The 23,974-nt window shown below is 56.2% G+C and overlaps 2 protein-coding genes across 7 annotated transcripts; one reads left to right on the top strand and one right to left on the bottom strand.

Annotated features, from left to right (window-relative positions):
* Positions 1–730: 730 nt before the first annotated feature.
* On the top strand, positions 731–4,448 carry HSD3B7 (hydroxy-delta-5-steroid dehydrogenase, 3 beta- and steroid delta-isomerase 7; the record flags this gene model as incomplete). Of its 4 annotated transcripts, none has more annotated exons than XM_082856922.1 (7): positions 731–844; positions 1,215–1,386; positions 1,609–1,764; positions 2,063–2,171; positions 2,249–2,348; positions 2,702–2,864; positions 3,395–4,448. In XM_082856922.1, 7 exons carry the CDS (start codon positions 731–733, stop codon positions 3,808–3,810), a joined length of 1,230 nt encoding a protein of 409 aa, XP_082713048.1. In that variant the 3' UTR covers positions 3,811–4,448. The 4 variants fall into 4 exon arrangements, with proteins under 4 accessions (XP_082713048.1, XP_082713051.1, XP_082713049.1 ...); XM_082856925.1 differs by having other exon boundaries at positions 770–844; positions 1,200–1,386; positions 2,303–2,348; XM_082856923.1 differs by having other exon boundaries at positions 770–844; positions 1,200–1,386.
* A 524-nt stretch (positions 4,449–4,972) lies between these two features.
* Positions 4,973–23,328, bottom strand: STX1B (syntaxin 1B; the record flags this gene model as incomplete). Of its 3 annotated transcripts, none has more annotated exons than XM_082856617.1 (10): positions 4,973–4,974; positions 8,289–8,421; positions 8,523–8,660; positions 10,686–10,759; positions 10,953–11,061; positions 11,468–11,541; positions 14,030–14,104; positions 14,193–14,292; positions 14,484–14,558; positions 23,299–23,328. In XM_082856617.1, coding segments are annotated over 10 exons (810 nt in total). The 3 variants fall into 3 exon arrangements, with proteins under 3 accessions (XP_082712743.1, XP_082712741.1, XP_082712742.1); XM_082856615.1 differs by lacking the exon at positions 4,973–4,974 and adding an exon at positions 7,833–8,054 and having other exon boundaries at positions 8,311–8,421; XM_082856616.1 differs by lacking the exons at positions 4,973–4,974; positions 14,030–14,104 and adding an exon at positions 7,833–8,054 and having other exon boundaries at positions 8,311–8,421.
* Between the last annotated feature and the right edge of the window lie 646 nt (positions 23,329–23,974).

Raw genomic sequence — 23,974 nt, 5'->3', positions numbered from 1 at the left:
CTGTGCCTGGAACCCTGCCTCGTCTTTTGTTCCTGCCAGACCCTGTGGGTCACCCTCCCACCCTGGTGTCTGGAAGCTCGCTTCGCCAGGCCCGGATGGTGGGGGGCGGGCCCTTCCTGTTGGGCTGGACTGTACATATGTTAATAGCGCGAACCCAACGCCACATTTTTATAATTGTGATTAAACTTTATTGTTACAAAAGGGCTTTGTCAGTATCTTTGGGGAACAGCAGGGTGGGATGGGGGTTGAGGACAGAGGGTGGGGCAGGTAAAGACAGGGAAATAGGTGGCCTGACGTTTGGGGTGGGTAGAGGGGCTTTTGGGCAAGATCCCAGACCTGTAGACTCAGCCACCATCACCCTGGGCCAGCAGACAGGCTGCAAGAGCCATCCAGAAATCCCCCGCCAAGGCCAGCCAGAGTGGGGCCAAGGTCAGGCCTCCCTTCCCTTCCCAGAACCACAGCTGCTGCTGGGCTTCTGGCCTCCTGGGAAATCCAGCAAGAGGGAAAGGCTGATGTCATGCACCGGGAGTGAGGTCACCCTGCCTGCTCCATTCTGTGGCTGAAAACCCTACTCGGCACCCACCCGGCAGGCTCTGGCTCCCCCACCCCTCTTGCCCAAGTTTTGCTGGAACCAGATGCCAGTGCAGCCCGGAGCGGCCACCAGAGGGTGCCCTGTGGCAAGAGTGTCGGGGGCGGAGAGGTGGAGGCTGGGCTGGTCTCTGTTGCTGGAATGGGCCGGGAGGGAGGAGGAGCAAGCGGAAGGGGACGGTGTGTCGCTGGCCCAGGAGCCTGTAGAAGACGGCCTCCGGTGGCCGGTTTGGGCGGCCTGGGACCGTGGCTGCAGGTAGGCAGTGGTGATGCCAGGGCCCGGGGGTCCCTTCCCCCAATCCCAGCTCTCTTCGCCTTCCTCTACTCTGCCTCCCCAGCTCCCTGCCAACCACCCTTCGTTTTCTGTCCCAGAACCTCTCCCTCCACCTCAAACCCTGACCCCTTCCTGCAGGCCAAGCCCTCCCCCTTATCTCAGTAACTGCAGCCGGCAGGGTCAGAGGGCAGGTAGCCTGGCCACTGCACCGACAGCTACAGCCTCCAGAAACAGCTCTGGCCTCTGGGTCACTGCTCCAGGCCACTCAGCCAGGGGCCCCTCCTAGGAGTCACGGGGCTGCTGGTGCTGGGGCAGTGTCTCAACCCAGGCGCGCCAGTGTCTCTTTCCCCAGCCAGGCATGGCAGACTCTGCACAAGCCCAGAAGCTGGTGTACCTGGTCACAGGTGGCTGTGGCTTCTTGGGGGAACATGTGGTCCGCATGCTGCTGCAGCAGGAACCCCAGCTCCATGAGCTGCGCATCTTTGACCTACACCTGGGTCCCTGGCTGGAGGAGCTGAAGACAGGTGACTGGTGGGGACGGGGTGGGGGTGGGGGTGGGGGCGGGGGAGGGTGTGGACGCCCTTCCTTGTGGAAAAGATGATGCCTGTTATGTTCTCCAGTGTGAATGGATAGGATGAATGAGTCACACTGGGAAAGTGTGGCGCCCAAGGGTGTGGGCCGAACCCAGCAGCTGGCTGATGGCCTCAGCTCTGACATTGCCTCTGGCTGCCCCTACCCACTCTCAGGGCCCGTGCAGGTGACTGCCATCCAGGGGGACGTGACCCAGGCCCACGAGGTGGCAGCAGCTGTGGCCGGAGCCCACGTGGTCATCCACACAGCTGGGCTGGTGGACGTGTTTGGGAAAACCAGTCCTGAGACCATCCATGAGGTCAACGTGCAGGGTGAGATGCTCCCTACCTGTTCTGACAATGTCCTCAATACCCCCTGGCACATGGCCTGATCTTGGTTGCTTGTTTCCTGCCCCCCTCTTTGACCTTGACCTCTGTGATTCTCCTGTGACAATCTGTCCTGTGGACACTTCTGCCCCTGTCATGGCAGGCCGGCCCTCACTGGCCTGCTGCGGTTCTCCCTGGGCCTGGGGAAAGAAGGCACGTGTCCTCATCCAGCTTTGGGATGGGGAGGGGAAAGACGCAGAGGGGGAGGAAGCTTCAGCTTGGATACACTCCCGCCTTCCCCCAGGCACGCGGAATGTGATTGAGGCGTGTGTGCAGACTGGAACACGCTTCCTGGTCTACACAAGCAGCATGGAAGTTGTGGGTCCCAACATCAAAGGCCAGCCCTTTTACAGGTGAGCTGAGCTTCCCCCAATACTTCAAGGGCCCCATCTCCCCTCAGCATTAAGAATCTTCCCTCTCCCCCGACTAGGGGCAATGAGAATACCCCATACGAAGCAGTACACAGACACCCCTATCCTTGCAGCAAGGCCCTAGCTGAGCAGCTCGTCCTGGAAGCCAATGGGAGGAAGGTGAGACTGGAGAAGATGAGATGTAGGAGACGGGGGCGGAAAGGGCTGCCAGGCAGAGGCAGAGCCAGGGCCTGTGGGCTCCTCTTTTTTTTTTCCTCTTTTGGCCGCACTGCATGGCATGCGGGATCTTAGTTCCCCCACCAGGGAATCGAACCCCAGCCCCCTGCGGTGGAAGGGCAGAGTCTTAACCACTGGACCACCAGGGCAGCCCCTGGTTTTTTGTTTGTTCATTTCTTACTGTGGGCTCCTTTGCATCCTGCCCTGGATTCCTTCCATCTCCAGCTTGAGGAGATCAGGGCAGAGGGCAAACCACCGGGTCCTAGGTCTTAGCAGTGCCTGCCTTTTGCCCCCAGGTCCTCGGGGGGTTGCCCCTCGTGACATGTGCCCTGCGTCCCACCGGTATCTACGGCGAAGGCCACCAGATCATGAGGGACTTCTACCACCAGGGCCTGCGCCTGGGGGGTCGGCTCTTCCGGGCCATTCCAGCCTCTGTGGAGCATGGCCGGGTCTACGTGGGTGAGGCCCGGGCTAGGCATTGGGGGAGGCTAAAAAAACAGGGCAGGACCCACATGGTACTGGGGCAAGGGGGTGTTCTATACTCTGGCTAAAAAAGGATGGTCTATACATGGGCCAGAGCAGACTATGATATGTGGGCATCGTCTGCAGGGGCCACAGACAAAACAGTGTCCATGCCAGTTGGGAAGGCTGACATCGATACCGTGTCATAGACTGAGGAAGGGGTTGCAGTTTTGTGAGCAGCATCTTCCCGGGAGAGGAGAGGGGGAGCATCTACCCAGGACTAACAGAAGAAGGAGTAGCAACCACATAGGCTGGCCTGGGAGAGTAAATGGCTACAGGGGCCTGGAAGAAGCAGCCTTCAGCAGGGCCGTAGTTATGTGGGCAGCATCTACGTGGGCCCAAGGACGGGGTGGCTTGTCCATGCCCTGGCCCAGAATAGAGCAGTATCTACATGGTTGCAAGGGCATTCAAGGACATATCCACCTCCGGTTCTCTCCTCGGCACCCCCTCTCCCCTGCTACCAACAGGTAACGTGGCCTGGATGCACGTGCTGGTGGCCCGGGAGCTACAGCACCGAGCTGCACTCATGGGTGGCCAGGTGTACTTCTGCTATGACAACTCACCCTACAAGAGCTATGAGGACTTCAACATGGAGTTCCTGGGCCCCTGTGGACTCCGGCTGGTGGGCACCCGCCCACTGTTGCCCTACTGGCTGCTGCTGTTTCTGGCTGCCCTCAATGTCCTGCTGCAGTGGCTGCTGCGGCCGCTGCTGCTCTATGCGCCCCTGCTCAACCCCTACACGCTGGCTATGGCCAACACCACCTTCACCGTCAGCACCGACAAGGCTCGGCGCCATTTTGGCTATGAGCCCCTGTTCTCCTGGGAGGAGAGCAGGACCCGCACCATCCGCTGGGTGCAGGCCGTGGAGGGCTCAGCCCAGTGATGGTGGAGCTGGGCCTGGAGGCCAGCGTGGCACAGCCATCCAGGTCCAGAGCCCTCAGACCCTGGTGGGGAGGGAGGGCTACATTCTAGAGCCGGAGGAGGAGGGGTCTGGTGCCAGACTGGCTGTCCTAGAGCGCTCCACATTGTAATTCATGAGCCTTGAGCCTGTGTCCTAATACCCCTCAGTTCTAGGGCAGGGTTTTGGAGCAAGTGTGTGTTCACTCTCAGCCCACGCCTGACGGCTGGTTGGCGAGGGTCTGATTCCCCTGACGTTCTCCACGGTCCCATCCCATTTCTGGCTTTTCAAGCAGGAAGTGGGTAGAAGTTCCACAGGGCCTCGTGCTGGACCTCGGATATCCAGGTGTGATCCTCAGACCCGGGTTCAGAGTGAAGATGCTTTCTGGCTCCTCCCACCACCTTTGTCCCTCCTTGGGGTTCATAGTCCCATTATTTTAAAACATTTATTACCCTTGGACATTTATCTTTTTTTATTCTCTTCAACGAAGGCTGAGGAAATCTGTGTATTTTCACCTCTTGCCACCCCTCTACCCAAATCAGTTCCTGCAGCACTGTTTGATCTCTGCCTGAGGATGCCCCAGTAATGCTGTACCAGTCCAAGCCCTGGATTAAAGCTCCTTCTCCGAGCCTGTGTCCATCCACCTGTCCAGCTCCCACACCCGCCTCCCACCATGTCTCCCACTCCCCACGGCGCCCGTCCCGTGTGGGGACAGAAGGAAGTGAGCACACGGCACGCCCGCTGTTGGATTGGTTGCTATTTCTCCCGTCCCACGGGGCCCGACCCGGCCCGGGGTGGGGGTGAGGGGCTCTGGGGACAGGACATGCAGGGCTGGGAGGGGGGCAGAATTTTCCTGTGTTTTATCCATTTGCAACTTGGTCACCAATAGAGAGAAATGGGACTCTGAGGGCTAACAGGAGAGGGTGGCCTGGCTCTGGGCCCCCAGCCAGGCCCCAGGAGTCCTGTTCCCTCTGGGGAGGAGAGGGAAAGAGCTCTAGAAACCAACGGAGAAACAGAAGGGGCAGGGGCTCATGTCAGCAAACACGGCTATATCACGTGACACGCCAGCGACACAGAAACGCCAACGCACACGGCTGCACAGCAGGCGGGGTGGGGGAGGAGGGAGCCGGGGGCCACCCATCTTGTCCTCTGCGGGGCAGGCTGGGAATGGGGCAGGGTGAATGCATAGAACACATCATGTACGCACGCTCGAGGCGTGGCAAGAGCGTGCATCAACCCACAGGCACATGGGACGGACACGCAGTGTGCTTCGTGAGAGGCAGGGGGAGGGAGAAAGGGGGAGGGGAAGCAGCGAGCCCTGGCCAGGTCCGGGACCACCCACGGGGCACACAGGGGCTTGATGGTTGTAGGTGCTTGGCGGGCGGGCAGCACACACTTGTCTGAGAACATGCAAAAGACACCAGCCCCCAGACAACATTCCAGGACACATACAGACACAGCAGCCAACAAGCAAACACATCATGTGATGTGTGGGACTTAGAGAAGCTGGGGCAGAACAGACCCTCAGGGATGCTCTGGTCCATCTGAGGCCCAGAGATGGGCAGCTACGGGCCTAATACCAGTCAATGAGGCAGTTGCATCACTCCAGCCATGGCTCCACCCTTCTCCTTGTGGCCCCAAGGCTGTGGGAATTCCAGAAACGCCTGGTATGAAAGGGTATCCTGGCTGGACCGCAGGAAGGAAAAAGGCTGGGGTGGGGGGTGCTGGGGCCTGCTCTGACGTCCCCGAAGAAGCCTGAGTGGGAGCAGGAGGGCTGCAGTCAGATATGGGGGCAAACTTCCCGTCCTGACAAAGGGCACTGTGGGAACGGACAGCCCACCTTGGGGTTTACGTATATATATTGGCCACACACAGGCAGGGCCCAGCCAGGTAGGGAAGAGGTTGGCTATCTGAGCTGAGGTGGGAGTGGGGTACTATGTTCCAGAAGGTCACATCTGCACTGTCTCTCTCTCACACATACACACTTCACATGAAGAGGGACTCCAGGAAACGATCTGCACACACACCAAAGTCCACCCTGTGCACATGGATGTCGGACCCCAAGGCAGGGCGCATTCCTGTACTTGTGTGTTCAATCCTGTATATGTGGGTCCGTGTTCCTGGGCCAGTGGAGTGGGAGGCTTCTAACACTGTCCTTTGCCCACATACCTCCCACCTGCCACCCAACGCACAAACCCACTGATGCATATGTTGTCTACGCAGCAAGGGAGGAGCTGGCCTCTTCCTCACCATCAGAAACTCAGGCCCGTGTCCCACCCTCAGTCTCAGCCTGCAGGGGAACAGATATTGGTGACATTTCAGAAGGAGATGTGTCCAGGGCATGGGCCCCAGGACTTAGACCACTCCAGTACGTCGGAAATAAACAGTTCCCTAAATCCAAGGTTCCTGAGGCAAAGGCCAGAGCATCAGATGGGGTGGTGGGGACCATCGCTGGCCTCTCAGTTCTGAGGTTAGTGCTCAAGAAGGTTATTTCTGAGAGCCCGGGGCAGCCCTTGACATTCCCGTGATCAGTAATGTTTCCCATCAATAGCCCTTCCCATCAATAGCCCTTCCATCAATAGCCCTTGACATTCCCGTGATCAGTAATGTCTCCCATCAATAGCCCTTCCCACCAATAGGGAGGCATTCATGTGCAAACGAGTGCCCGCCTGAACAGGCACCGTGCCAGCGCCAGCGTCAGCATACGCCGGCTCCTGTGTGCATGTGTGTGCCTGGGTGTGGCCTCATCTGCTGGGGCGGGTGGGAGCACACTGAGGTGTCCCGGCTTCCACATGTACAGGCCTATCTGACCGAGAAAGATAAGCACGTGGGCATGTATGCACAGGGGATCCAACCACGCAGGGCAGGAAGCTGCAGTTGCAGAATGTTGATGTAGCAGTGTGTGGCCACACCAGATAGCGGCCCGTAGCTCTGGGGAGAAAGGGAGGGGGCAAATAATCTGGATAGACAAACCTGGATGGGGCACAGGTCCTTGAAGGTAAACGTGTGTGTATAATACACAGGGGGGTAGAAACACACTACGTAGAAATCCTCTACACACACACACACACACACACACACACACACACACACTCGCACAGGCGTACTCTAGATAGCGTAGAAATATAGATTTCTGTGCCCACCCAAAACAGATATCCAGTGCAAAATGTGGAGGGCTCTGTCTCAGGAGAAGACCTACTGACACTTCAGGCACATCCTAGACACACACACACACACACACACACACACACACACACACACACACACACACGTCCCTCACATCACCTATTGGGGGAAATGCACATGGATATACAGGCCAAGCTAGGTTATTGACACGTGTATTCTTCCACTCGCCTCGACTGAACTCCACACACACACACACATGTTCCCCAGGACATGTCAGTCCCAGGGTGACTAAGCCAGGAGGGTTTGCTCAACATCACGCTGGGGTGTCTGCCATGGCCTGTGTGTGTATTGTGCCTGGATCCTCTGGGAATGTTAGTGTGAGCCTCTGTACACTCACAACCTGCCCCATCTGTAGCAGACATGGGGGAGGGGGGTGTCAGTGGAGGAGGTGCTGTTACATTGGATTTAAACACTCAAACACAAAATTCCATGTAGGCAAACTGTGTGTCCACGGATCTGTGGCGCCACACACACACAGACACACACACACACACGGACACACACACACACCCCTATTCACAGAAGACAGAAGAGTGGGGCTTGATGGCTGCTGTGTCACACCCAGCCACAGTCTACACAACAACCCAGGGGAAGGGGGAAAGCTCAGACGACACACAGACTTGAGGTGGGGGCAGAGAGGGCGATTCGGTGCGTCTACACACCTCTACACACGTACACACACACACGCTGGGGAGTCCACACGTCTCGAGCATGTGCCGGCGGCATGCATGTTGGTGTGCACGTGTAATCACGCCTGCTGCTATCTACGTGCGGGGGCGGGGGGTGGTCCATGGCGGGGGGGAGGTCCAGGGACTCCAGGGTCTGACAGGCGGTAAAGGTTGCGGGTGCTGCCCGGGTCTGTCTTGAGGGTGAGCCTGGAGCAGGGGATGGAGTGAAGGGGTGGTGGGGGTATTGCTCCCGATGTGGTGGGGAAGGATCTGGGAGGGACAGGGGTGGGGGGCCTACAAGCCCAGCGTCCCCCCAATGGATGACGCCAAGACCACCCCCAGCACCACACAGCAAATGATGATCATGATTTTCTTCTGCAGGCAGGAAGGGCGAGAGGGAGGGAGGAGACAGAGAGACAGAGAGGTAAAGAGACACACAAACCGACAGACAGATGGGGAGGAGGGTGTGAGGAAAAAGAAGAGGGGAGAGAAAACAGAAAAAGGAAGAGGTCAGAACCAGAGATAAGGCCTCTCACGGGATTTCATCACTCACCTCAGCCCTGGCCTGAGCCCAGCCCCGCCCGCTCGGCTCCAGCCCACCTGCTCCACAGGCCCGCCTGCCCCGGCTCACCCTCCGGGCCTTGCTCTGATATTTCACAGCTTTCTTGGTGTCAGACACGGCTCGCTCCACGTAGTCCACGGAATGTTCCACGTTGTACTCAATGCGGTCAATCATTTCGCCCTGCAGAGGATACATGCATAGGATGGGGTGGGAGCTGGGCTGGAAGAGGGGATCCCGGGGAGCCGGGTGAGGTTCCCCGAGGGCTGTGGCAGAGGCAGTACCTGGCTCTCCACAAGCATGGCCATGTCCACAAACATGTCGTGCAGCTCACGGATGCTGGTTTCCAGTTTGATGATCTCGTTGTGCCTTGTCTCGATTTCATTCAGCGCCTGCTTTGTCATCTGTGAGTCCATTTTGATCTAGGGTGAAAGGGGAGGGGCAGGGGGGAAGAGGGAGGAGAGCTGCAGACCACCCTTCACTCCCGGAAGAGCTTGGATTCTGCAGCCAGAGCGTCTGGGTTCGAACCTGGCTGGCGTTTACTAGCTGTAACCATGGGCAAATTGTTTAACCTCTTCAGGCCTCAGTTTCCCCACCTAGAAAATGCAGATACTTCACACCTCACAAGGTTGTGCGAAGATTAAGTGAATGACTATGTGTGTATCAATTAGAATAGTACCTGGCACACAGGAAGCACTAAAGAGACATCTGTTAAATTACAAGAAGGAAAACTTGCCCTGAGCCCGCCATCTCAGCCCAGGGCTGTCTCTATCACACACACCAGGGAGGCCCTGGGAAGGGAGACAGGGGTCCTGGACCCCTGTCAGGATTGGGGGCCACCATCTGGTCAAAGGCAGACAGGATAATGGAAGGGGACACAGCAGAGAGTGGAAGCAGAAAAGGAGGCCCAGATAAGAAGGCAGTGTGCCCTGGAGCCCCCATGATATGGGCCGGGGTAGAAATAATAAGGAAATGCTCTGCAGCCCTCAAGAGTCAGTGGGAGCGACTCTAACCCACAGTCAGATATATCTCCTCCCCACGGAAGCCAGACCACTCACTTTCCAAGCCACTCACTGTTTAGACCACATCCAGACACTCTTCTGCTCTAAAGCCCTCTGAGGCTCCCCACCACCCACAGGCTCCACACCTTTACCTCAGCAGTCGAGGCCCCATCATCTCCCTTTCCGTCCTCATCTCCTTAGCAGTCGAGGCACCGTCTCCCTTTCCATCCTCATCTCCTTAGCAGTCGAGGCCCCATCTCCCTTTCCGTCCTCATCTCCTTAGCAGTTGAGGCCCTGTCTCCCTTTCCGTCCTCACCTCCCCAAATCCTAAGAGCCCAAATCATCCAATGGCTCTTTGGCAAGTGGTCCACTCTCTCTGTTTTTGTTCAGTCTGTCCCCTTTTTCTGGAATGTCCTTTGCCCATCTCCCCGTGTCCAAATGCTCCCTGTCTCTTAAGGCACACAACTCAATGCCACCTCCCCCAGAAAGCCTTTCCCGACCCTAGAAGTTAACTACTACCTTAGGGCCTGTCTGCATCTTGTTCAGCCCTCAGGCAAGGTCCGACCACCCTGCATCGTAATGATGGTGGGTTAACTGGCAGGGATCAGCTCTATCCCCTTAGAACCCCTCACCAGGTTTCCCTCCACTCTCAGACAGACTGACAGCCTGGGCAGAGCTGTTTGGGAGGGCTCCGGGCTAACTGGCCCATTACCAATTTGCTCAAAGCTAATTTAACAAAGATCAATTCTCTAAATAGCAATTTGCTGAAAACTGCTAGACGGTCATTAAATGTACTTTAACGCTGGTCTAGAAACCTAAACCAGAGTCATTCTGCCACCAGAAGCTGAAAGGGAGATAGAACCTGTCAGCCAGGGCGAAAGTCAAGAAAGAGAAAGAAGAACTACAGTTGAGGAAAGCCCATCTCTTTCACATATAAAATGACAAGCACAGGGCAGTGTGCCAAACTTCAGCAAAACTGAAACTGACGTTTTAGAAAACCTTCAAAATGTAGGCAAATTAGTCACTTGGTGAAATGACCCGCATCACTAGGGAGAAGTGTATCTTAGCACTGAAGAGTCCTGACTGCAGATTCAGATCCTTGCTCTGCCTGTAGCTGTGTGACCTCGGCAAGTCATTTAACCTTTCTGGATCAGATTACCTCATCTGTGAAACACGACTCCCTCAGAGGCTTGTGGTGAGGATTAAATGAATTTAGTAGGTAAATGTAAATACATTCAATGCTTAGAACGGTGCCTGGCACCTTACTGATTGCCATTTTTATGAGGGTACTTCCTGCTCTGCCCCCATGGAATTCCCCAGTTCCAGGTTCAGACTTCCCGATGCTTGTTATTTCACGGCGGACTTAGGACCTTGAGTTCAGCCTACGCTTGGGAAGGAAAGGCGAATGCTTTCCAAAAACAGACCCCACCCCCACGCGGGGCTCACATCGTCAGTGAAGATGGCCAACTTCCCACTCTCCAGCATGTCTTCCAGTTCTTCGTTGGTCGTGGTCCTTCCAGCTGTGGGGAGAAACGACTCGCTGCTCAGCGACTGGGCCAGCCTGGCCACCTGAGGTGGTGGGATGTGGTAGGGACCCGGAAGCCCACCCTCCCATCCGGCCTCAGGCCACGAGTCCCCTCCACGGAGGGGAAGGGCCTGGAAGGAGTATGGGACAGGTCTGGGGAGTTTGCGGGGGGGAGATGTCACACGCACTGATCTCCAGCTGCCTCTGGATCCGGTCCTTGCAGCGGTCGCGGTACTTGGACTGGGTCGCGTTATATTCAGTCATTACCTCCACGAACTTCCGGGAGAGTGTGGAGTGCTGTGGTGGGGGGGTACAGACACATCAGGAGGCAGGGAGCAGAGACCGTGGAGGGATGGAGTGGGCGGGAGGGGCTGAGTTAGCCTACGGCCCCTTCTTCAGCTCATGCCACGACCCCAAGCCCTCGCAAGTGTGCAGTCCCATACCCCAGCACCCCCATCCTACGCCCAAGCCAGCCAAGGCCGGGCTAGGGCACTGAGATGTAGCCGGGTTCCGACCTCCGCTGTAGTCCCGCCCCAAGCCCCGCCCCTGCCCAGGCTCCCCCTTGGCCACGCCCCACGCTAGTGCCTGCTCTGGCCCGCCCACGCCCAACAGGCAGGGCTCCAGCCTGGGCCCCTCCCCTGTCCGGTCCTGTGCGGTTTGGTCCCGGCCCCGACCCTGACCGTGCCTGGCCGCTGCCTCCTACCTGGGTCTTGCGGATGCGCAGGTCCGCAGAGGAACGATTCAGCCCCTCCTCCTGTTCAATGCTTTGCTCGATCGCTGCGGGAGAGAGGACGCAGTGACGGGAAGGCGAGAGACCCGGCGCATGTGGGGCGGGGGTCTGGGACATATGAAGGGTGGACACCCCGAGGCAGGCCCCCCAGGCCCGTGAACGGATGTCATACCCAGGCGAGGGCAGACAGTAAAGAGTCTAGGGTGGGGAGGCAGGCGGCCAGTGGATAAAGGGACCAATGTTTGAGGGGGCCTGGAAACCAGGTAGGAGGGGATATCGAGGGTCAGTCGGTCACCAGACAGAAGGGGCTATTTGTTCTGGTGGAAGGATTGCGTCTTGGAAAGTCCCACGGCTGTAACTCCTGCCCAGCCCCCCAGTCCACATCCCCTGTATGGGGGGCGGGAGAACTCTCTGCTTTTTGCAGCCTCAGAAAAGGGTCAGGAACCCACCCTGGGATTTATCTGGTGGAGGGCAAGCACTTTCAAGTGGGTCAGGTTCTAGTGGCTGCCCTTTCCTTGGAAAATTCTAGGGTAAGTGGATGGATGTTCCAACAGAAAAAATAGCTCCCCCCGCCTTACAAAGTGATCCCTGTCCCAGGAATCCCCACTTCTAAAGGATGTTCTGGAAAAGCACACAGATTAACTGGGATTACTGCTTCTAGATCATGCACTCCCCACACTTATTTAGATTTTCTAAAAAAGAGCTTGAGGGTAAGATCTACTGTGCTCGGAAAATGCAGCAGGATGAATCACCAGGCCCTCTCAGACCTGGAAGAGCCTCCGGGCCACTCCCGAGAACATTGCTTCTCCGTTCCTGGCAGCGGTGGAGGTACGGTGCTGGGTGGCACCCCAACGCTCCCCCGCCAGCGATGGCGGGACAGGGACTGAGTGACAGCTCTGGCCCAGCTGTTATGGGAAAAGTCCAGAAACACACACCCAGGAATGTTGGAATCTCTGGCTCAGACTGGGACCCTGTTGTCAGACTTGGGGCTGGGGCCAAGCCCAGGAGGAAAGGATCCTTTACAGGGTCTTATTGACTTCTTACAGTAATCCTGGGAGTTCAGTCCAGGTTTCAGACTAGAAACTGAGGTTGAAATAGAGAAAACAACTCATTCAAGGTCACACGCAATGCTGGAGCTCATGCCACCACAGAGCTGGAGAAAGATGGAGAAGATGATCTCTCTTTTTCTGGAGCTCTGGAGGGTCAGCTCCTCTGAGCCACTGCCACTTTTCCTAGCTTCTTTCTTGGTCTATTCCTGAACTCCTAAACCATACAGCCCTCCTCATGGTCTTATAAAGAGTGTTAATGTCAGAGCTCAATGGGCTCAAAGAAATTGCTGAGCCCAGGGATCTTTAAACTTGTGTCCCACGGAACCCTGCTTCTGAGAAGGAACCTCAGAGGGGTCTGTTCCTGGGAGTGATGAGGAGGCTAGGCAGGTAGGGCTCTGGGTCTCCCAACCCCAGGTCAGCCAGGACAGCTTGACTTTTATGTGTTGTATGTATTGGAATTTGGGGTAAGATTTCACTTGGGAAAAAAAGATTTTGCTACCAAAAAACAAACAACAAAAACAAAAACATCTAGCTTTGAAATTGCTTTAGTAGTTCTTACTATACTGATGAGGAACTGAGGGTAGGGTACTTGTCCAGAATGAGCTGGTGATGGAAGTGGGCTCCCTCTGTCTGGATTTGCAATCAGTGTGCTCCCAGTTTGGATCATTTTGCTTTCTAGCACGCTCTCCTGAGTGCAAAGGGCTTACAGATCAGCACTGGAGGCTCACATATGGCCTCCTGTTGAGTCCAAGAGGGCATGGAGTCCCTGTCCTCATCTCTCTGGACCAAGGTCATTGTGCTCAGGGCCAGGCATCTGACATGACTCCTTTCCCCCAAAGCCCAGCAATGTGCCTCAAGGTGCTCGGCAAATGTTTTCTGATGCTGAATTACCATGAGCATACAAATTAGCATCATGGTAACACTGCTATTCCCCTGGCACCAGCAGACAAGGAGGTTCCCAACCCACAGTGATTTGGGGGAAGGTGGTTATTACCAGCACCCAAGTCCTTAAATTAGAGTGAATACATGAGCATTTGGCAAGTCCCTCCTGAAAGTTTGCCAGCCCCTGATGTCAGCCACACAGTCCAATCTGTCCTGCGCTAAGGATACCAATTCAGAAGCATTTGCTGAGCCCACCTACTGGGTGCTTAGCGCTATGTCCGGCAACTGTTCTGGAGAAATGAGGCCTTCGTGAAATTAAACCCACCTGGAAGACTGTATTTTCCTGGTGGACCTTCCTGCTGATGGAACCAGCAGAGCTCAGATGCAATGTGGACAGAAAGCCTCCTCTCTGTCATTTCCCTGTCATGTCTATATCTTTCTCCAAGGCATCTGGAGCAAGCTGGGAAATCTCGGGTTTTATGCTTTCTCAGTGTTTAAGAATCTGGCTACTGGAAGTCTGTAGACACTCCTCACAGAGAGGCCTGTTTAGTCCAATGGAGGGCAGAGGTTTTTTCCTCCTTAGGCAGGGGATGGCATTCCTCACCTTTCAACTTGGATCGAACCTTGTTGGCCGTCTTCTTGATGTCTGCAGTGAGGTCCTCCAGCTCCTGTTTGGTCTCTGAGGGGAGGGGACGGGCGGGTGAGATGTCTGGGTGGGACCCCAGACTCCTGCTCGCAGCCCCCAGCCACCCGGCAGCAGCACTTACTCTCATCCGGGTTGGGGGCGGCCAGGATGGCACTATGCTGTTTTTTCACTTGTTCCACATCCTCTGACAGCTTCTCAATGCAGCCCCGGATCTCTTCCACCTGGGGCAGCAAATCGGCTATACCCAGCCAAGTCGTCGGGCCAGACAAAGGGATTCAGGGGGCTCAGTCAGGGTTCAGGGAAATGGGCCAGACCCAGAGGTAAAAGGCCAAGGGGATGGAGGAGTAGAGAGCAGGGTGGGGCCGGGGGCCGGGGGGAAGGAAGCTGTTGGCTGGGGGCCAGGTTCTGTTACCTGTTCAAAGAACTCATCCATGAAGTGGTCCCGGTCCACATGGACCACCTCCTCCTCATCATCGCTGTCTTTCGCCTGGGAGGCAAAGAAAGGCAGTCTGTGCGCAATCCCGATGCTCCCAGCTCTGGGCTCAGAGCGGGGGTCCTGGGAAGGGTCACATGCAGGGGGCCGGGGCACCAAGCAGTCACAACGAATCCTGGGTGTCTTGTGGCACAGAGTCCCGGAGGCCGGGTACCTGACAGCCCAAAGGACACCTTGGAGGGAATTAGCCAAAGGCACCGTTTCGAGGGTAGACGTGGTCCTGTGAGCGCAGTCACCCTGGAGGCGGGTGGCGCTCTGGACAGATGCTTTAACCAACCAGTATGGAAGTATTTCGATATTGTAACAACCAGCTAAATGTCAGCCTTGCGGTAATTGGCTCTGGGCTGCGATAAGGGGTCTTGAATAGCGTCCCAGGAGCCTGACCACCCCCCTCCACCATCCCCCCAGCCGCTCCTGCCAGGCTTCAATTTGCTCCCTTCTCTTCCCCTCCAGCCTCCAACGCGACCAGCCACGTCCCCTAGTCCCCTATGCAAGGTCACTTCACTGCCAGCGGCAGGCGCCGAGTTAAGCAAGCAGTCGGCCAGGGGAGGGCTGGATGAGAGACACAGTCAGCACCCCGACCGCCCTCCTCCCACCCACTCTCTTCCCCTCCCCCCACTCTCCTCCGTGTATTCACTTGCTTTCATCCAGTCTCTTCCAACTTCACACCCACCTACTCTCACTTGCTTGGATTTCCCAGTTGCAACCTGCAGCTGCTCAGCCCTCCACCCCCAGGGCTCAGAGACACAAGGGATTTACCCACCCACACTGCCACTGCCGCCACCAGACAGGCCAGTGACATAGACAGAAGGGCTGACACACAAGGCACACAGAAATAGGCCCACTGACACCCACACAGACCCACAGCAAAGCTGCCTGCCGACACATGTGGACACACAGACGTGCAGCCGTCCCTCTGCCCCCAGGGACATTCGGGAGGGCCCTCTGGGGCTCTTCTCCCAGCCTCTCTGAGCATCCGGTCTGCACACTCACTCAGAGCTGGGAAGGAGGAAAGGGGGTTAGGAAGGGCTCCCCAGTGCTCCAAACTCCAGTCTCAAGACTCTGCTCGGGACAGAAGTCTGAGGGCAAAAGCTGAGCCCATCAAGCTTAATTACATCTGGGGCCCTAATCAGCCTCCACGGAAACTTAAAACAGTTCACCCTGGGCTTCCCTGGTGGCGCAGTGGTTGAGAGTCCGCCTGCCAACGCAGGGGACACGGGTTCGTGCCCCGGTCCGGGAGGATCCCACATGCCGCGGAGCGGCTGTGCCCGTGAGCCATGGCCGCTGAGCCTGCGCGTCCGGAGCCTGTGCTCCGCAACGGGAGAGGCCACAACAGTGAGAGGCCAGCATACCGCAAACAAACAAACAAACAAAACAGTTCACCCTGATTTCCAGAAAAAACTGAGCCAAAACTCAGACAGAATCTCATGACCAGAGCCTGAATGAAATCAAGATGGGATCCACACAGCGTCTAGCGGGGTGTATTGGCATTTGGGATCTAAAGAGAAGAGCTTGCACAGGGCCTCGACAGGGTCTGAGCAGATCGCAGACAGGACCTGACAGAAACCAGACAGCTCAGACCGAACCAGACTCCGCGCAGACTGATGGCAGACAGCTCAGATCGAACCTAGACTGGGCCAGATGGGACCTAGATGTGATCTAGACAGCCAAGTGAACTTGGAATCAGAGAGGCCCGACAGCACCCCGAGGAAGCGTGAGCACAGAGACGTCCAGCTGGACCCTCTCGAAGGTACCCCAGCTTCCCACCCAAGGCCGGCTCAGATGGTCCCCAGGGATCCTCCCCTCGCCATGTTGGGGAATACCTTCAGCACTTCCATTTAAGCTCCAAATATCTCCCAGGAAAGGGAGGCTCTTCTTTCTCTGCCCACCAGTAAGACATGCCAGGCTGCAAGGAAGAGCCCAGACAGGAAGCCAGCTGTTCTAGCCTCCATTTGAGCTGCCCCCAGAAGGAGGGGTGGTACCAGGTGGGGCTTGGCGACCCCGATGGGACTTCTGGCTTCTCAAGCTTCCACCTGACCCGGAACCACACCAATAGACCTTGGCTCCATGAGGCTCTGGGATGCTCGGCTCATCTCTGAGGACCCACCGGCCTCCCATGATGTTCTATCCTCAAAAAGCCAGTTGCCTCATGAGATTCCCCTTCCCCTAGAGCCAAGCGGCAGCTGCTCAGCCCTCCACATCCCAGGGCTCAGAGACACGCAAGGGATTTACCCACCCACACCGCCACCGCCGCCTCTGTCCCTTCTCTGCCTTCAAGCACTTGGCCCTCAGCTTGGCTGCCCACAGGTCATGAGGCCTCTCACTGGCCCAGGTATCTGGGAACTTTCCTGTTCTCTCTTTCCCCTCCCCAGGCTGACTTTAGACTTCCTCAAGTCTCATTTCTCTCCCTCTCTCCTTTGGTTCCCAGGGCCAGATCCCTGATTCTGCCCTGGGGTGTCCCTGGTTGCCTGTTTACTTGCCCTTGAGAGAGGAGGAAAGGTAGAGTGCCCAAGGATGACTTAGTTGGTGTAATAATTACAGACAGCTGACAGCTAAAGTCCTCTCCAGTTGACAGACACTTTTACATCTATAATCTCTTCTGATCCTCACTACCATAGCCCTCGAGAAAAGCTGTCCCCATTTCAAGATGAGGGGAACAGGAGGTCTGAGGGGGAAGAGGAAATGGACTTGGTCAAGGGCACCCAGGCTGAAAGGGGCCAGGAAACCAGAGACATCTAAGACATGCCTCCTCCCATAGCCCCTCCTTTCTTTCTTTCTTTCTTTTTTTTTTTCCTCTTTGGCCTCACTGTGCAGCATGCGGGATCTTAGTTCCCTGACCAGGGACAAACCTGTGTCCCCTGCATTGGGAGCGTGGAGTCTTAACCACTGGACCACCAGGGAAGTCCCTCCCATAGTCCCTTCTGAGGCTTGAGACCAGGCTGCCTCCTACTGGCCACTCTGCCACCAGAGATTTCCCTTCTCAGGTCCCCTCCTGACAAGGCACAATCTGGGCGAGGCTCTGCGCCCCGAAAACCTAGCAAAATACTAGCGTGTGATAGCACCTTTGGCCTAGGTCTTGCATTCTTGTTATCTCATTTAATCTTCATTAAAACTCTGTAAGGACCATTGGTCAACATAACTATAATTGTGGAAAACATTTACACAGCATTTGATAACATGTTGGGCACTGTTCTAAAGCATACTGCGTTTATTTATCCATTTCATTCTTACAATAGCTGCCTTTTATAGATAGGGAAACTGAGTCACAGAGAGGCTAACGAGCTTGCCCAGGTCAGCAGCTGGAAGGCCACATGCCTTCTTCCCTCTGAGTTTCAGTCTCTGCATTTGCTGAATGGCGAGAAAGTCCTCCCTAAATGGTGGGCAGAAGGAGCCAGTGAGACGAGGCAGTAAAAATGCCTGATGCTGCCTGAGAGAATAAGTGCTCAGGGAGGCTTGGCTGTTACCCACTGCCTCCCCCATGTTACAGATGAGGAAACCGCCTCAGAGAGGTTGTCTGACCCTGCCTAAGGCTTCACAGGAAATAAGGCCAGAGGTGGGACCTGAATTGTCCTGGTGCTAAAGCTCAGGCTCTTTCCCTTCTGTCTCTCTATCCCTTCCTGGCCCCTGAAGAGTCTGCTCTGCTCTGTCCTCAGTACCACTGAACTCCTGTGGCTGGGACAGAAAACCAGTAAGACGTGCCAGGCTGCAAGGAAGAGCCCAGACAGGAAGCCAGCTGTTGTAGCCTCCATTTGACTTGCTGTGTGACTCTCAGACCCTCTCTGGGCCCCGGCTTATCTGTGAAATGCGTGGGCCCTCCCTGCTCTGAGGTGTGTGTTTCATAATGAGCACGGCCTCCATTTCTGGAAGAAGCTGGCCAGACTAAAAGAAAACAGGCTGAGGGCAAATGAGACTACCTCAGAAAAGATGACCAAATGTGCTCCCATCCACTATATGGACAATTCAAGCCTCAGTTTCCTCCTGTGCGAAATGAAGAAAGTAAGAATCATATATACCCAACAAGTAGGTAGCAATTACCATGCGTCGGGCTCTGTTACAAGTGCTTTGCATTTCTCGTTTAATCCTTACAGCCACTCACTCCATGAAGTAGACACTCTTCTTATTCCCATCTGATGGATGAGGCAGAGAGAGATTAAGTAATTTGCCTCTGATCATACAGCTGATGGGGTGCTGACACAATGGCGCTGGATTGGAACCCAGGCACGCCGCTCTTTACAGATTGCCAGCTCCTCAAGCGCTCAGGAGGATGAAATGGGAGACCGTGGAGGCCCTGGGCACCTTCTGGAACTGCCTTGAGGACAGGGGGCATCAGATCCAAGCCTCTAGCTTCAGTCCTTCCCCATCAGAGACACCGGAGGTCTTCATAGGAGTGTCAGTGGCGGGGAGACAACATAGACAGATGCGTGGATGGAGGGAGTGGGACAACGTGGGCCAGGAAGTCAACAGAGACAAACGAGAGGGTGACTAAAACAGAGGTGGAAAGAGACTGGAATTGGGTGATAGAAAAGTCAGAGTGGGGACTTCCCTGGCAGTCCAGTGGTTGGGAATCCATGCTTCCAATGCAGGGTCTGCGGGTTTGATCCCTGGTAGGGGAACTAAGATCCCAGCATGCCGCGTGGTGCGGCCAAAAAAAAAAAAAAAGTCACAGAGTATGTGTGTGTGTGTGTGTGTGTGTGTGTGTGTGTGTGTGTGTGTGTAAATACATATGCATGCCCACGCATACAACACACACGTGCTGACACCTGCTTCTCAGGGGCATGAGCATCCTTTGATCTAGAGGCAGCAGCCTCTCTCCACCGCACCCCCTGCTTCTGTCCATCTGTCTCCCTGACCCAGGCCTCTGCGCACTCCCAGCATCCAGCCCAGTCCTCCCATCCCAACCTCTCTCCTCCGCCCTCCCTGCCTTCCCCGACCGACTCCCTTCCTCACCCTCCCTCTGCCCCACTGAGCCCTTCAGTCATCTGACAAATATCTCTGATCAGTGTCCAGTTCTCTTCTGGGTGCTGCGGAGAATACAATGGTGAACAAGACAGGAAGGGGTCCTGCCTCCAAGGAGCTGACATTCCAGCGGAGGGAGACAGACAATGGAAAATGAACAAGACAATTTCAGATGGTGCTACTTAGCAAGAGGGTGATAAAGCAGGAGGTGTGATAGAGAGAAATGGGCATCAGGGAGGGCCTTTCGGGAGGGCCTTGACATCTGAGCTAAGGCCTGAGGAGTTAACTGCACCACAATCTGGAGCACACAGAATTCAGGCAGAGGGAACAGTGTCCAGGCAGAGAGAACAGCATTCAGAGGCACCAGCAAGTGCAAAGGCCCTCAAGCAGGGGGAACGTGATGTGTCTGAATGGCAGAAACAAGCCCCACGCAGCTGGGGGATACCAACCCATCACCCAGGGTTCTCCTGGTCCCTGCCGCTCTCCTCAAACATGAGGCCGCCCTTTCCTTCTGCTTCAGGTCTGCATTTCTAAAGCGCCTATTGTGCCTATCCCATACCTGAGGGCTACACCTGGGACCCAGTCCCTGCCCTCAGGGTGCATGACTTGTCCTAGAACAGCCGCCCTCAAATTCCAGCCTCCCTCACCTCAGGTCTCCCCCCACCCACTTCCCAGTCTCCCATCCACCCCCACCCCCGCCTTCCCACTCCACAGCTGCCTCTCAGGCTCCGGCCCACAACGCGTCCCCTTGTGGCTTCTCTCTCCCTGCAACCTTCCTCTCCACTTCACTTGCTCCCTTGCTCTCCTCTTCAGCCCCATCCCTGGACCCATTTCTTGGACCCTGGGACACCCATCCAGCCAACTGACTCCCCGTCGCAGCCTCCACTCCAGCCCAGTGCCTCCCAGTTGCTGACCAAAGGTGCCTGGTGAACTGGAAACAGAAAACCCTGGCTCAACACTGGCTCCACCATTAACAGCTGTAAGACCTTGGGCAAGTCAGGTTACCGTTGTGGCCCTCAATTTACTCCAATAAATTAGGGGTCCCAGCTTGCCCATCTCAGGGGGCTGATGTGAGACTCAAGAGAAATAAATGAGTCAGCTGTGGAATAACAAACACTCATGGAGCAATGCTGAGCACGAGGCCTCCTTCTAGGTGCTTCCAGCATAATTTCAATCCTCAGGACAGCCGTCTGAAGCAGGTCCCGTTATTACTCCCAATTCACACATGAAGAAAGTGAGGACCAGAGAGGTTAAGCAACTTACCCAAGGTCACACAGGAAGTAGCAAAGCTAGGATTTGAACCCAGACAGTCTGACTCCCAAATCTGTGCCCTTGACAGCTATGTGATGAACAGATGTGAGAACCCCTCGGGAACTCAAAGTACTGTTGAAAAAAGACAATCAGGCCCCCTGGGCTGACATCCCCGCCCATCACTGCCTTTCCATCCCTCTCAGCTTCTCAGAGACCCCTTTCCCAGGCCTCCCACACCCTGCCTAGTCTCTCCTGCCTCCCAGCCTCCTCATTCTCAACTCTGGCAGGGAGACCCCCGTACTCCCTGTATCTGGAAGCTTTTTTTCCGCCCCACACGTGCCCTCCCAAATCTCCAGTTTCCCTAAGCCATGACTAACACCAGAGCCATCAGCATTCACTCAGCCCCCTCTGCCCCTCCACCCCACCTCCCACCTCCCTCATCTGCTGCCCCCAGCAGCCCCAGCAGACAGGATTCCTCCCCTCTGGGCAGGGGGTCCCTGATCCACTCAGATGAGAACTCCCATCCCCTGCCTTCCCTGCACCCCTGTCTTCGCCTTTTCCCTCCCCCTCTCTCTAATCACACCACAATTCCACCACCACCTCACCCTGACCCACTTTCCATTTCTTGGGATTTTGGAGTCATGGCATAGTCTTGGCTGCAGTGGATCTGGGTTCAAATCCGGACTACTCACTTGCTAGCTGTGTGACCTTGGGCAAGTTTCAACCACTGGGCCTCAGTTTCCTTCACTATAAAATGAAGTAGTTGCCCAGTCTCCCTACCTTACCAGGTGAGGGTCTAATGAGATTATGGATGGCAACCTGCTTTGGATGAAAACGGGGACAGAAAGGGAATTAAGAGCACCAACACTGGAGTCAGCCTGCCTGCTTGCCTTTAATTAGCTGTGTGACTTTGGTCAAGTTACTTAACCTCTCTGGGCCTCGGTTTTCTTATCTATAAAATGGGATAATACTAGTACCAGCCTCCTATGATTGCTGTGAGGATCGAAATGAGTATGTATAAAACACTTAGAACTGTCTGGCACATGAGTGTTGGTTATTTTTATCACCGTCATTTTCCTGATGCCTAAGCGTATATTCACTCAAAGTTTAATTTAAAAAAATAAACCTTCAAAATTCCCTCCCCCAACCACCAGTTCCTCCTTCCTTCCCACCTGCCAACCCACCTCTCCCAGAGACAAGTCACTTGCCTCTAAGCCCCTTCCTCTTGTGTTTCTGTGAGCAGGTTCCCCACCCCCAAATCCAGGGGGCTCTCCAAAGACAGAGCTTTTTACCCCCAGTATTGAGACTTCTCTTTCAAAGGCTAAAAAAGCAGAGACGCATATCAACTTTGCAGATGGGAAACCCAGATTCCTGTCTAATGTTCCCAGCCACTTGCCTGGTGACCTTGGGCAAGTTCCTGCCCATTGCTGAACCTCAATCTCCTCATCTGTCAAATGGGATAACAACCCCAGGGTAATAACCAATAGGCTCCTGGTGAAGTGTGTCAGGCTACATCAGTTGGGTCTAGTACTTTATTAACATAACCCCACAGCAGGCTGTCAGATCTGCCTCCTCGGGGCCCCAGGTCATTTCTACAACCCTCCACCCCACCGCATCCCCCCAGGCCCAGAAGCCACTCTTAACAAGCCCCCACTCCCCAGCCCCTCCAAATGGCAGCCTTCACTGCAGACACCAGTGCCACCCTCCTCCCCCGTCACCCAAACACAGCTAATTGCCTGGCCCGACTCCTGGAGCTGGGCCTCTTCAGGCCTGCAGACCAGAGGCCCACGCCAGCCCGCCCCTGTCAGCTTAGGATGCCCCAGTTCTCCCCAGTGGAGCCTGATCCCCGTCATACAGCCCAATTCCATGGCCCTGTGCATGGAACCTCCTCCCGGTCTCCCCTGCAACCCCCTCTCCCACCTCTGGGGTCACCCTATCTCAGGCCCCGGCCCTCTGGCTATCTCCTGAGGCCACCCCTTCCCTCCTTGTCTCTGAGAGGTGCCCCCTCCCCACGGAGAGCAACACACACACACACACACACACACACACACACGCTTCATTCACTGCCAGGTGCTGGCATCTCAGTCAGTCCCAACGTGTGTCCTTCCCCACAGCAGCCCCCAAATCTGGGTCTCGCTGGGCTCAGCCTGGCCCAGGAACTGCCCACATCCTTCTAATTCAGCAAATCTGCCCAGCGGATGACAGCACCCTCCAATTCTCTCCCACACTCACTCTTTTCCATCCCCAGATTAGACCCCAGGGTCCTCCTGGGAATGTAGGGTGTCCAGGGCCCCTGAGACCTCTCCTACCCCCTTGTGTCTTAATGGCCTCCAACCCCTTCTAGCCACTGTCCCTAAAATGCAGGTTCATTGGAGACATCAGGTGCCTTCACATACTGGGGTGCCCCTGCCACCAACCTCCAGTCTCATCATCTGCCCCCACGTCCCAGCACCTCCCCCACTCCACCCCCACGCGCTCCCCAAATACTGGGGTCCCGCCCCCCCATTTTCCCCACCCCCAAGCTCACACTCCGCAGCTCCTGAGTCCGATCCTTCATCCTGCGACGGCTCCTCCTCCTCCTCCTCCTCCTCGTTCTCCTGCCTCTGCTTCTGCTCCCTGCCTCCTGCCTCGGTGCTGGAGTCCTGAGTCTGGGGGCGCCGGCGGGGGGGCGCCGAGGCCGCTGTAGGGGGGCCCGCGGGCGGGGGCGGGCTGAGGGGCGGCGGGCTGAGGGCCGGGCAGGGGCAGGGGCCTGGGCCTGGCTCGGCTCTGCCGGGTATGCGGTGGCGATGCGGCTGCGGCACAGGCTTGGATGGAGGGATGCGGGAGCTGAAGCGCGGGGGAGGGGGGAGGAGGGAGGTAAGGAGGAAGGGAGGGAGGGGGGAACCGGGAGGGGGCGGGGAGCAGGGGGCATGCGCAGCGCCCGGGGCTGGGGGCGCCTGGGGGTTGTAGTCCGGGGAGGGGGACCCAGGAGGGAGGGAGACTGGAGAGGCCTAGAGGGGGGTGGGGAAGGGCAGAGCCACAGAGGAGGGAGAGATGCGGAGAGACGGAGATGTGGCAGGAGGCACAGGGATGCTGCTGTGGGACGGGGGTGACGGTGGAATGGCAGAAAGAAGGGGTAAGGGAATGAATTAAGGGAATAGCCTGGGGAGAGGAGCTGTGGATCCCTTTACACCAGGAGATAGAGATAGATTTTATAGTTTGTG

This window comes from Leucopleurus acutus, assembly GCF_964270905.1.
Source record: "Leucopleurus acutus genome assembly, chromosome: 16".
Taxonomy (NCBI): domain Eukaryota; kingdom Metazoa; phylum Chordata; class Mammalia; order Artiodactyla; family Delphinidae; genus Leucopleurus; species Leucopleurus acutus.
The sequence above is the reverse complement of the archived record's forward strand: the minus strand, read 5'-3'. Positions and strand labels throughout refer to the sequence as shown.